This window comes from Macaca thibetana, chromosome 4 (genome assembly GCF_024542745.1).
Source record: "Macaca thibetana thibetana isolate TM-01 chromosome 4, ASM2454274v1, whole genome shotgun sequence".
NCBI lineage: Eukaryota > Metazoa > Chordata > Mammalia > Primates > Cercopithecidae > Macaca > Macaca thibetana.
Genome location: NC_065581.1, coordinates 58,293,733 through 58,307,240, shown reverse-complemented (window position 1 = coordinate 58,307,240; position 13,508 = coordinate 58,293,733). Strand labels below are relative to the sequence as shown.

Below are 13,508 nucleotides of genomic sequence, written 5' to 3'. Positions count from 1 at the left end.
GACTGTGTTATAAACTATTTGCTATTCAGCATACAGGAATACATTTGACTAACTCGAATTTCCAGTCCAGTAAGTCATATACTTAAAAACCTCTACCAAGAATGGAGAAGTGATGAGGGTCACAGATAAAGACCTATTACACTCCATAGTAGAGAGAAATTTCGGCTGAGATCAAGGAAGGCTTTGAAAGAGAAGTGCTATTTGAGTTGGGTCTGGAAAGATGCAGAGAGTGAAAAGCTGGGATGATGAGGGGAAAGGCAATATTTGCAGCAGGACCACGTGAGCGAGGTAAAGAGACAATGTCCTGGGAAAGCAAATATGAAATAGTTCACATAGCCTAATATGAAAGGCACATGCAAGGAAACAATAAGGAATGAGTTTGGAAAGACAGGCAGGGGCCAGCCTGAGAGAGCCTTGAAAATCTGGGTAAGTGGTCAAGACCTAATTCTCTAGGCAACAGAGAGTGACCAAAAACCCTTAAAAAGAGATGTGGTGCGACTGACGTTGTGTATAATCTTATAGCAGATTAAAATGAATTGGCCAGGAAAAAAGGGGTTGCTGCTATGGTCCAGAATGAACCCTACTGGTGGACGGACCAACAGACAGAGACATAAGTCTTTTCTGGTAATGCTTATTTAAGTACCCTAAGAATCTCTGATTCTCTTTTGCCAGTTGTTAATACATGTTAGGCTAATTTTACAGTAATTCCACTGTGTAACAGATGGAGAGTATCCAGACTGATTTTAAAAGTTATAGATCATTAAGAACAAATTTTTATCTTTGCTTTATTTTTTTAACTTAACTGCTTGATTTCAAAATGTTTCCGAAATCTTTTATATCTATAATTTTGATTAACAATGGGATCATTTATGAACTTCTTTATTATATTCAATTTTCACCCAATTCATTAAAAATCCAATATAAATTTTGCATTTTGCAATGTGTTTCACAAAAAGTAAATTTATTGTCTAATACATTTTAATCAGAAGGCTTTCTAGTTTGTAAACAGAAAACCAGAGATTAGAAAGACCTTGGGGAATCCATTAAATTGAATCTCCTCCATGTACAGAGGCCTAAGGAGAATAGATAGTTTATTTAAAGTCATAGAATTAGTAACTGGTTTTGTCTGAATTAAAATTCAGGCCTTCTGACTAGATCATTAGTTGCTCTGAAATCTGTTTCAAGAGATTGTGTGCAAAATCAAACTGATAATGATATCTCCATTATAAATTTTATTTCTAGAGAGAAACTTGGCTATAAAGATTGTAAAAACATAGTTGTATTTTATGCAAAAATAATCTAATATCTTACGCTATAAAAATATGTTAGGATTTTCTATACCTCGCTTCAAGTTGTCAGTTAGCAATATGTTTATTAGACTTCAATGTGCACAAAATGAAATAGGGTAATCTTTTTAAAGTCTGAGTTTCTTCATCTATGAAATGGAGATAACAGCGTTAAGTCATAGGGTTGCTATGGGAAAAGCAAATAAAAATGAATGTAAAAGAAAGAGTTGTTAGTTCTATGAAATCTACATTAAATATTTTTAAAGACTCAAGAAAGGCAAGTCACTTAAAAAAAAAAAAGGTTGAAGTCACAGAAGGAGAGGAAGAAAGATCCTATTGCTTTGCATATCAAGTTCCTTTTCTACTTTAAGGAATCCAAGTTGGAAATTGCTGATGCCGTACTATGGGTATAGTTTATAAAAGAAAGATAAAATCAAATTCCAAACACTAAATGATACTCAAAAGACCTTGCCCTAACAAATAAATGGCATTCAAATGTCTTAAGTTTAAGATATAATATTTAAGGTATATGCATATCTTTAGTGAATCCCCATTTAAATTATTATTTTTTAATTATACTTTAAGTTCTGGAGTACGTGTGCAGAACGTGCAGGTTTGTTACATAGGTATACACGTGCCACGGTAGTTTGCTGCACCCATCAATCTGTCATCTACGTTAGGTAATTCTCCTAATGCTATCCTTCCCCTAGCACCCTCACCCAAACAGGCCCCGGTGTGTGATGTTCCCCGCCCTGTGTCCATGTGCTCTCATTGTTCAACTCCCACTTATGAGAGACAACATGCAGTGTCTGGTTTCTGATCTTGTGTTAGTTTGTGGAGAGTGATGGTTTCCAGCTTCATTCATGTCCCTGCAAAGGACATGAACTCATACATTTTATGGCTGTATAATATTCCATGGTGTATATGTGCCACATTTTCTTTACCCAGTCTATCATTGATGGGCATTTGGGTTGATTCCAAGTCTTTGCTGTTGTGAACAGTGCCATAATAAACATACGTGTGCATGTGTCTTTATAGTAGCATGATTTATAATCCTTTGGGTATATGCCCAGTAATGGGATTGCTGGGTCAAATGGTATTTGTGGTTCTAGATCCTTGTGGAATTGCCACACTGTCTTCTACAATAGTTGAACTAATTTACACTCCCACCAACAGTGTAAAAGTGTTCCTATTTCTCCACATCCTCTCCAGCATCTGTTGTTTCCTGATGTTTTAATGACCACGATTCTAACTGGCATGAGATGGTATGTCATTGTAGTTTTGATTTGCATTTACCCTATGACCAGTGATGATGAGCATTTTTTCATATGTTTGTTTGCCGCATAAATGTCTTCTTTTTAAAAGTGTCTGTTCATATCCTTCACCCACTTTTTGACGGGGTTATTTTTTTCTTGTAAATTTGTTTAAGTTCTTTGTAGATTCTTGTTATTAGCCTTTTGTCAGATGGATAGATTGCAAAAATTTTCTCCCATTCTGTAGGTTGCCTGTTCACTCTGATGACTGTTTCTTTTGCTGTGCAGAAGCTCTTTAGTTTAATCAGATCTCATTTATCAATTTTGGCTTTTGTTGCCATTGCTTTTGGTGTTTTAGTCATGAAGTCTTTGCCATGCCTATGTCCTGATTGGTATTGCCTGGGTTTTCTTCTAGGGTTTTTATGGTTTTAGGTCTTATGTTTAAGTCTTTAATCCATCTGAGTTAATTTTTGTGTAAGGTGTAAGGAAGGGGTCCACTTTCAGTTTTCCGCATATGGCTAGCCAGTTTTTTCAAAACTATTTTTAAATAGGGAATCTTTTCCCCATTGCTTGTTTTTGTCAGGTTTGTCAACGTTCAGATGGTTGTGGATGTGTGGTGTTATTTCTGAGGCCTCTGTTCTGTTCCATTGGTCTATATATCTGTTTTGGTAACAGTACCATGCTGTTTTGGTTACTGTAGCATTGTAGCATAGTGTGAAGTCAGGTAGCATTATGCCTCCAGCTATTTTTTTTTTCTTTTTTGGCTTAGGATTGTCTTGGCTATGTGGGCTCTTTTTTGGTTCCATATGAAATTTAAAGTAGTTTTTTTCTAATTCTGTGTAGAAAGTCAGTGGTAGCGGCTGAGGCACGGTGGCTCACGCCTGTAATCCCAGCACTTTGGGAGGCCAAGGTGGGTGGATCACGAGGTCAGGAGATTGAGACCATCCTGGCTAACACAGTGAAACCCTATCTCCGCTAAAAATACAAAAAAATAGCTGGGTGTCTGTAGTCCCAGCTACTCGGGAGGCTGAGGCAGGAGAATGGCGTGAACCCGGGAGGTGGAGCTTGCAGTGAGCCGACATTGCACCACTGCACTCCAGCCTGGGCGATAGAATGAGACTCCACCTCAAAAAAAAAAAAAAAAAAGGTCAATGGTAGCTTGATGGTGATAGCATTGAATGTATAAATTACTATTGGCATTATAGCCATTTTCATGATATTGATTCTTCCTATCTATGAGCATGGAATGTTTTTCCATTTGTTTGTGTCCTCTCTTATTTCCTTGAGCAGTGGTTTGTAGTTCTCTTTGAAAAGCTCCTTCACATCTCTTGGAAGTTGTATTGCTAGGTATTTTACTCTCTTTGTAGCACTTGTGAGTGGAAGTTCACTAATGATTTGGGTCTCTGTCTATTAGTCGTGTATAGGAATGCTTGTGATTTTTGCGCATTGGTTTTGTATCCTGAGAGTTTGCTGAAGTTGCTTATCAGCTGATGAAGTTTTTGGGCTGAGACAATGGGGTTTTCTAAATATACAATCATGTCATCTGCAAACAGAGACAATCTGACTTCCTCTCTTCCTATTTGAATATCCTTCATTTCTTTATCTTGCCTGATTGCCCTGGCTAGAACTTCCAATGCTATGTTGAATAGGAGTGGTGAGAGAGGCCATCCTTGTCTTTCGCCAGTTTTCAAATGGAGCGCTTCTAGTTTTTGCCCATTCAGTATGATATTAGCTGTGGGTTTGTCAAAAAATAGCTCTATTTTGTGATAGGTTCCATCAATATCTAGTTTATTGACAGTTTTTAGCATGAAGTGGTGTTGAATTTTATCGAAGGCCTTTTCTGCATCTATTGAGATAATCATATGGGCTTTGTCATTGGTTCTGTTTATGTGGTGAATTACGTTTATTGATTTGTGTATGTTGAACCAGCCTTCCATCTCACGGATGAAGCTGACTTGATCATGGTAGATAAGATTTTTGATGTGCTGCTGGATTTGGTTTGCCAGTATTTTATTGAGGATTTTCACATTGATGCTCAGTAGGGATAGTGCCCTGAAATTTTCTTTGTTGTTGTGTTTCTGCCAGGTTTTGGAATCAGGATGATGCTGGCCTCATAAAATGAGTTAGGGAAGATTCCCTCTTTTTCTATTATTTGGAATAGTTTCAGAAGGAATGGTACCAGCTCCTCTTTGTACTTCTGGTAGAATTTGTCTGTTAATCTGTCTGGCCCTGGGCTTTTTTTTTTTGGTTGATAAGCTATTACTGCCTCAATTTCAGAAATTGTTATTGGTCTATTAGGGGTTTGACTTCTTCCTGGTTTAGTCTTGGGAGGGTGTACGTGTCCAGGAATGTATCCATTTCTTCTAGGTTTTCTAGTTTATTTGCATTTAGGTGTTTATAGTATTCTCTGATGGTAGTTTGTATTTCTGTAGGTTTGGTGGTGATATCCCCTTTATCATTTTGTATTGCATCTATTTGATTCTTCTCTCTTTTCTTCTTTGTTAGTCTGGCTAGCAGTCTATTGATTTTTTTGATCTTTTCTAAAAACCAGCTCCAGGATTCATTGATTTTTTGAAGGATTTTTTGTGTCTCTACCTCCTTCAGTTCTGCTCTGATCTTAGTTATTTCTTTTCTTCTGATAGCTTTTGAATTTGTTTGCTCTTGCTTCTCTAGTTCTTTTAATTGTTATGTTAGGGTGTCAATTTTAGATCTTTCCTGCTTTCTCTTGTGGGCATTTAGGGCTATAAATTTCCCTCTACACACTGCTTTAGCTGTGTTCCACAGATTCTGGTACATTGTGTCTTTGTTCTCATTGGTTTCAAAGAACATCTTTATTTCTACCTTAATTTTGTTATTTACCCAGTAGTCATTCAGGAGTAGATTGTTCAGTTTCCATATAGTTGTGCGGTTTTGAGTGAGTTTCTTAATCCTGAGTTCTAATTTGATTGCACTGTGGTCTGAGACACTGTTTGTTATGATTTCCATTCTTTTGCATTTGCTGAGGAGTGTTTTACTTCTAATTTTGTGGTCAATTTTAGAATAAGTGCAATGTGGTGCTGAGAAGAATGTATATTCTGTTGTTTTAGGGTGGAGAGTTCTCTAGATGTCTATTAGGTCTTCTTGGTACAGAGCTGAGTTCAAGTCTGGAATATCCTTGTTAATTTTCTGTCTCGTTGATCTAATATTGACAATGGTGGTGTTAAAGTCTCCCACTGTTATTGTGTGCGAGTCTAAGTCTGTCTGTAAGTCTCTAAGAACTCGTTTTATGAATCTGGGTGCTCCTGTATTGGGTGTATATATATTTTGGATAGTTAGCTCTTCTTGTTGCGCTGATACCTTTACCATAATGCAATGCACTTGTCTCTTTCGATCTTTGTTGGTTTAAAAGTCTGTTTTATCAGAGACTGGGATTGCAAATCCTGCTTTTTTTTTCCTTTCCATTTTCTTGGTAAATATTCCTCCATCCCTTTATTTTGAGCCTATGTGTGTCTTTGCACGTGAGATGGGTCCTGACTCTTCATCCAATTTGCCAGTCTGTGTCTTTTAATTGGGGCATTTAGCCCTTTACATTTAAGGTTAATATTATTATGTGAATCTGGTCCTGTCCTTATGATCCTAGCTGGTTATTTTGCCCATTAGTTGATGCAGTTTCTTCATAGCATGATAGTCTTTAGAATTTGATATCTTTTTGCAGTGGCTGGTACCAGTTGTTCCTTTCCATGTTTAGTACTTCCTTCAGGGTCTCTTGTAAGGAAGGACTGGTGGTGACAAAATCTGTCAGCATTTGCTTGTCTGTAAAGGACTTTATTTCTCCTTTGCTTATGAAGGTTAGTTTGGCTGGATATGAAATTCTGGGTTGAAAATTCTTTTAAGAATGTTGAATATTGGCTCCCACTCTATTCTGGCTTGTAGGGTTTCTGCAGAGAGATCCACCATTAGTCTGATGGGCTTCCCTTTGTGGGTAACCTGACCTTTCTCTCTGGCTGCCCTTAATATTTTTTCCTTCATTTCAACCTTGGTGAATCTGACAATTATGTGTCTTCAGGTTGCTCTTCTCAAGGAGTATCTTTGTGGTGTTCTCTTATTTCCTGAATTTGAATGTTGGCCGGTCTTGCTAAGATGGAGAAGTTCTCCTGGATAATATCCTGAAGTGTGTTTTCCAACTTCGTTCCATTCTCCCCATCACTTTCAGGTACACCAATCAAACGTAGTCCCATATTTCTTGGAGGCTTTGTTTGTTCCTTTTCATTCTTTTTTCTCTATTCTTGTCTTCACGCTTTATTTCATTACGATGATCTTCAATTTCTGATATCCTTTCTGCTTGATCAATTTGGCTATTGATACTTTTTTATGCTTCATGAAGTTCTCGTGCTGTGTTTTTCAGTTCCATCTGGTCATTTATATTCTTCTCTAAACTGGCTACTCTAGTTAGCAGTTCCTCTTTTTTCAAGCTTCTTAGCTTTCTTGCATTGAGTTAGAACATGCTCCTTTAGCTCGGAGGAGGTTGTTATTATCCACCTTCTGAAGCCTACTCTGGCATTTGTCAAACTAATTCCCCATCCAGTTTTGTTCCCTTGCTGGCAAGGAGTTGTGATTCTTTGGAGGAGAAGAGGCATTCTGGTTTTTGGAATTTTCAGCCTTTTTGAGCTGGTTTCTCCCCATCTTTATGGATTTATCTACCTTTGGTCTTTGATGCTGGTGACCTTTGCGTGGGATTTCTGAGTGGACGTCCTTTTTGTTGATGTTGATGCTATTCCTTTCTGTTTAATTTTCCTTCTAACAGTCAGACCCCTCTGCTGCAGGTCTGCTGGAGTTTGCTGGAGGTCCAGTCTAGACTCTGTTTGCCTGGGTATCACCAGCAGAGGCTACATAACAGCAAAGATTGCTGCCTGTTCCTTCCTCTGGAAGCTTCGTCCCAGAGGGGCACCCGCCAGATGCCAGCTGTATCTCTCCTGTATGAGGTGTCTGTTGGCCCCTGCTGAGAGGTGCCTCCCAGTCAGGAGACATGGAGGTCAGGGACCCACTTGAGGCAGTCCCTTAGCAGGGCTCAAACACTAAGCTGGGAGATCCGCTGCTCTCTTTAGAGCCAGCAGGCAGGAACGTTTAAGTCTGCTGAAGCTGCACCCACAGCCGCCCCTTCCCCCATGTGCTCCATCCCGGGGAGATGGGGATTTTATCTATAAGCCCCTCATGGGGCTGCTGCCTTTTTTTCAAAGGTAATTAATATTTTTTATTAACCACTAAAACAGTGCCAAGGGCCTTGAAGTGAGGATTTGTGCCAAGGCTCTGTGATGCTGTTTCTCCTTTTTCTTGATCTGCAATTGTCCTTAACTCATTTTGTGATGTTCATTGTGATCTACTAAGTTGCTTGACAGTAAAATGAAATTATGAAGTTTCCTTTTTATAGAATTCTATATTTTCTTCTAGGACGCGTTGTGTTCTGAGTGTTTCTTTCATTTTCATTTTTAAAGGAAGTGTATACGGCTGTCATTCAGTTTCCTTTGGTCTTGTTTAGGAAAATAAACTTAGAGATTTTTTTTGTATGTGGGGGGAAGGGGAAGAGCATAAAGTAAACAAAATGGAAATCTTACTTTAAAATTAAATTAGGAAAAGGAATAGAGAAATAGAGGTATCCACATCTAAATCTTCCATTTCACTTATTTCTTCTCAAGTCAGCAGCTATTTCCTTTACTCCGTTTGGAAATATTAAGCGAGCATTTTCACGACTTTGTGAGTTTTTTGTTTCTTTCCTTGCCCGTTTTCTTTTTTTGGTTACTGTTGGTGATGTTTTTCTTTTCTTTTCTTTTCTTTTTTTTTTGAGACGGAGTCTCGCTCTTTCGCCCGGGCTGGAGTGCAGTGGCCGGATCTCAGCTCACTGCAAGCTCCGCCTCCCGGGTTCACGACATTCTCCTGCCTCAGCCTCCCGAGTAGCTGGGACTACAGGCGCCCGCCACCTCACCCGGCTAGTTTTTTGTATTTTTTAATAGAGACGGGGTTTCACCGTGTTAGCCAGGATGGTCTCGATCTCCTGACCTCGTGATCCGCCCGTCTCGGCCTCCCAAAGTGCTGGGATTACAGGCTTGAGCCACCGCGCCCGGCCATTGGTGTTTTTCTTTGTGGTTGATGATTTTTAAAATTATGTTTTGTGCATTATTTTATGTATTGAGACAGGAACATTCTGTGAAGCGTTTGCATTCTACCACACTAGCTTGGTCCTAGTGTTTCAGATCCAATGTCCTGTGAAGGATCTGAAACAAGTTCAGGAGTCTAGAGGAAAGTAGGTGGAGTGGAGGCCTTTAGAGGATACATTATAAATTTTAGATTTCATCTGAAGAGAAATAGGAAGCCATTGAAGGTTTTAAAAAGCAGGTTCCTGAAATGATCAGATTCCTCTATTTTAAAGGTCACTCCAGCAGCTGTGTGGAGGAGAAAGAATTGGAATGGGGCATGTGTAGATGCTGGGAAATGAGTTAGGAAGCTATTGCAGTGATCCAAGTGAGATGATGGTGGCTTCTAGCCCAGCATTCTAACTGATATCCATAATGATGACCCTGAGTGATTATAAAAGGGCTTAATTGTATCACATATATCCTGTTTAAGATTGCAGGAAAATGGGTGATAGGTTTTAATAAGATTTCTCTAGAGATTTATATGGTGGGGAAAAATTATCCTCAGCCACTTGGAAAATAAGTACCCACAGTTACTCAGTGTCCAAAGAGGTCTACCTCTGAAAACATTATTTTCTATTAAAATTCTGTGGTTAATCTACACATGACCTAGTGTTTTCATTTACACATGGAACATGCAGAAAGTAAAGAATATACTATTAGTATAAAATTATTTTAAACATTGACCCTAAAAATACAGAGGAAAACAGGTTTCAAGCAGGCCAGCTTTTAACATCTACTAAATGAATCTCTCTCAAACATTTGCTTGGCATCAGCACATTCTGCACACAATGACCTTCACACAAACATGGGTCTCGTATTTCTGCTGCTGCAAATGCTGATTTTGAAGGAATGAAAGCAATATTGTTTTACCTATGGGATATTTGGGTTTTAATCAAGAGGTTTTGCAATGACAGCTTAAAATGAGGCAGTTGGTATTACCAAAAAAGCCATATGGAACTATCATAATGCTGCTGCAAATGGTATCAATTAACTGGTTCATTTTCAAAACTTCCATTTAAGTGAGTTTGATCACAGAGGCCTCGGGAAAATAAACATAGGATTTTATTTGGGGGAGGGGTAGGATGGCAGAAACCTGACAATAAAAATAGATTCTGTTTTTAAATTAAATTAGAAAAAATAATAAATGAAGGAGGATATTCACATCTAAAACTCCACAGTGAGAGATCTAGTGAATATAAACAGCCTTTTTATTTTGTTGATTTATATGTGGTTTAAGTTAGACTATTTCTACATGTGAGGGGATTTAGATATATGTCTTTCCAAAATCTTCATTAATCTAAAGCAAGTTTTAAAGATTGGCAATAGCAGCAATGCTCGAGGGAATAATCAATAGGAGAGATAATACAAAAGCAGATTTTGAGAACTAAAAAACCACTCCTTACTTTTTGGTGATTATGCCACAAACTCAATGTTTATATCTAATTTTCGTATCTTATTTTTATAAAAAGTAAAGAGGTTGGATAATAGACCTCATTTGTGAAAGTTCTGAGGCCTCTTAATTAAAAGGGTCTATAAGTGATTAAAGAACAATATGAAATTAAAACCCAAGTGGAACAAGCAAATTAAGGAATGCAGTCTTCGAGAGAGTGAGTCATATAAACCTGGTGTTGCCAAACATGGCTTATCTGGCGAGATTCCTATGGTGATAAAACAAATGAGATTTTGTTGTTGCTTACTATTTTCTTGATGTTTACTCCTTGAAGTTTTGTTTTAAAAAAAGTTCTTAGAATAATACTTTCAAACGTTAGGTATAGAAGAATGAGGACAGGACCCACAACAGATGGGGGTTCTAGCTCCAGATCTTCCATTAACCAATTACAGCATGTAAGGCAAGTTAGAGTCCCTACATGTTTACCATGCTATGAAGATAAACAGGAAGACGCCAATTACCTCTGCTGTCATTATTAGAAATTTAGTACCAAATACTATAGAACAGCACAGTGATGGTTAGGCTCACAAGCTTTAGATGAGTTAGACGGCTTGAATTTAAATCTAAGTTCCATCCCCTATAAGTAGTATGATCCAACACAGGTTGTTTAACTTCTCTAAAGAGGTTTGATTCATAGACAGGGATATATACATACAGTATCTTGCTGTAATGTCAATCAAAAGAGCTAATGTGTTAAAAAAATTTTAGTGCTGTGCTTGGTATACATTAAGGCAGGGGTTCCCAACCCAGTCTGTGGTCTGCAGGAGGAGAGTGGTGGGTGAGCAAGTGGAGCTTCATCTGTATTTACAGCCACTCTCCATCACTTGAATCACCACCTGAGCTTCACCTCCTGTCAGATCAGCAGTGGCCTTAGATTCTCATGAGGGTGCGAACCCTACTGTGAACCTCACAGGCAAAGGATCTAGGTTGTGTGCTTCTCGTGATTATCTAATGCGCCCTCCCACCAGCCCCTGTTTAAAAATTGTCTTCCATGAAACTGTCCCTGGTGCCAAAAAGGTTAGGGACCACTGCATTAAGGGTTCCATAGATATTGGCTGGTATTACTATTATTAATTATTATTGGCAATATTACAAAATATCTTTTTCCTATGAGATACTTTATCAAGTAAGAAATTCTGCAATTATATAACCATAATAGGAAAAACTACTTTGTAATAACCAAATAAAAAGCATAAAAATAATTGTAAAACTTTAGCATAGTAGCTGATGATGATCTCAATAAATGCAACTTCTTTTTTGGGAGGGTCATGGATCTTTAATAAATACCATGGACTCCAGAAAAACACACATATGTTCTTAAGAGACAAAATGTTTTAAGAAGGACAAGGATCTCCAAAGTCCATTCTTGGATGTCTTTCCCAGGTTAGAAATCCAGGCTCAGGATCAGTGGATGCAAACTAGGGGCCAGAGAGCTGAATTGGACTTGGAGATGTGTTTTGTTGGCCTGCAGAGAGCCTCACAATTTGTCAATGTGAATGCCTCTAATAGGGCAAACATCTTCAGTGCACCATAATTCTACCATACTCTGTGGTACTAATCTCAGGCAGCTTCATTTTTTTGGGCTATTTGCCCAATCTCTGTAGGCCTCTGAGTTTGTGACATTGGCTTTACACACTTCAAAATCTATTCTGTGCCAGACTGGGTCATTCCACTCTTACTCTAATAATCAAGCGGGCTTTTTTTTTACTAAGGAAGCTGGCAAGATAAAAAACAAACACATTTCCCTGACTCGTTTATAGTTAGGGGTCCACATGCAATCTAGGTTTTGCCATGCAGATAAATATGAGACGTGGGAAGAGGGTAAGATAACATCAGGTGGCAGCCACAAGTACAAGGATCAGATTTTCTGCATGGAAGATGGCAAAAGCCTTTGGTTCTTCTAGGCAGCTGTGGCACAGGTTCCAGATCTAGTCTAGAGGTTGGCAAATCAAGGCCCGTGGGTCAAACTGTGTCTACTACCTAATTTTATAAATAAAATTCTATTGGATCAATAGTCATGCCTGTTCATTTGCATACTTTCTACGGCTGCTTTTGCACTACAACAGTAGAGTTGAGTAGCTGTGACGCAGACCATATGGACCATGACGCCTAAAATTTTTACACTCTGGATCTTTACAGAAAAACTTTATTGACCCTTGGTCTTATCCCTAGATATGGAGTGGTAGGTGACAGGTGCAGATATTCTTATGATGTAGCTTCTCCTAGTTACAAAATATTCCTGCTTCTGCAGCATGCAAGCTTAGTTGTCTGGTCGTTCAATAAATGCTGTAAGTTACCTAATACCATGCAATCCCCCTTTCTGCTGAAAATAGCTAGAGTGGTTTCCACTGATGCAACTAAAAACCCTGAATGTGACACAGTAACAAAAGACAAATCATTAGGATATGAAGTAAAAAAAAAAAAAAAAAATACTTACATTGTGTATCATCTCAAAGTATTTTTGACAGGCTACCTGGTAATGTGTCCCCTTTGCTAAATCCAAAATCTAAAACGAATGAGGAAAAAGAGAAATAAAAATTAGAAATTAAGTTTTCTTCTAAACCACTGTAGCTTGCAGACAGTTGTTGGCCTTTTCATAATCTTCATTCCAGACAGGAAATGCAATAAATCATGAAGCGTGTTGTACTTCTGCAGCCTGGACACTGTGATAATTCTGACATTATGCAGTAGTGGTTTAGGTCAGCATTAAACCACAGATGACAAGAGATAGTGAGTGATCTTTCTGACCTACCAACTGTGCATTTTAATACCTTTACCTCAACAAGATGAAAATGGGTCCTGGTATGATGACTTTGACAGTTATTGCCAGGACATCATATTGCAACATCTCTCCCAAAACTGTAGATAGAGATCTAGTAATCTAATGGTTGGTGCATGAAGCAATCAAGTATACTATTTAGATATTTACTTTCCACATTAATGGTTTATACAGATACAGCATGAAATACTGCTGTGTGCCCATCAGGAAAATTTAATGTAAACCCTTTTGGAAAAGTATCTGTGAAGAGGGAATGCTTTTCCCTTCAGTCAGATTTGTCCTTTTTGAAATAAAGTTATGTCTCGCAAAGCTCAGCAGAATATGAGAGTGAATAGTCTATTCTGAACACCTATTAGGAACATCATCCTATCTTTTGTAAATACAATTTGCTTTCCAATTCTACTTCATGTAATCTCTTCAGAGCGGTGCAAACTCCCATCCTTATCAGCAGACTGCAATGCCAGTTGAAATTTGTAAAGTTTCATTGCCTCCCCCAAGCCCTTAAATAAATAAAACACATATTTGGCCTATTTATCAAACGCAGTAAAATGCTGGAATTAAGAGATAACC

General features: G+C 38.2%; 3 protein-coding genes across 4 annotated transcripts in view; 2 read left to right on the top strand and 1 right to left on the bottom strand.

Annotated features, from left to right (window-relative positions):
* Positions 1–13,508, top strand: part of DST (dystonin) — a 1,587,602-nt gene that overhangs the window by 440,286 nt on the left and 1,133,808 nt on the right. The window lies entirely within an intron of this gene.
* PRIM2 (DNA primase subunit 2) overlaps positions 1–13,508 on the bottom strand; it is a 311,497-nt gene that overhangs the window by 2,272 nt on the left and 295,717 nt on the right. Inside the window, exon 13 of the mRNA XM_050788782.1 lies at positions 12,597–12,665. Coding sequence (XP_050644739.1) covers positions 12,597–12,665 — 69 coding nt within the window. The remainder of the gene's footprint in view (positions 1–12,596; positions 12,666–13,508) is intronic.
* Positions 1–13,508, top strand: part of LOC126953305 (60S ribosomal protein L21-like) — a 710,657-nt gene that overhangs the window by 489,830 nt on the left and 207,319 nt on the right. The gene's annotated exons all lie outside the window — the stretch shown is intronic.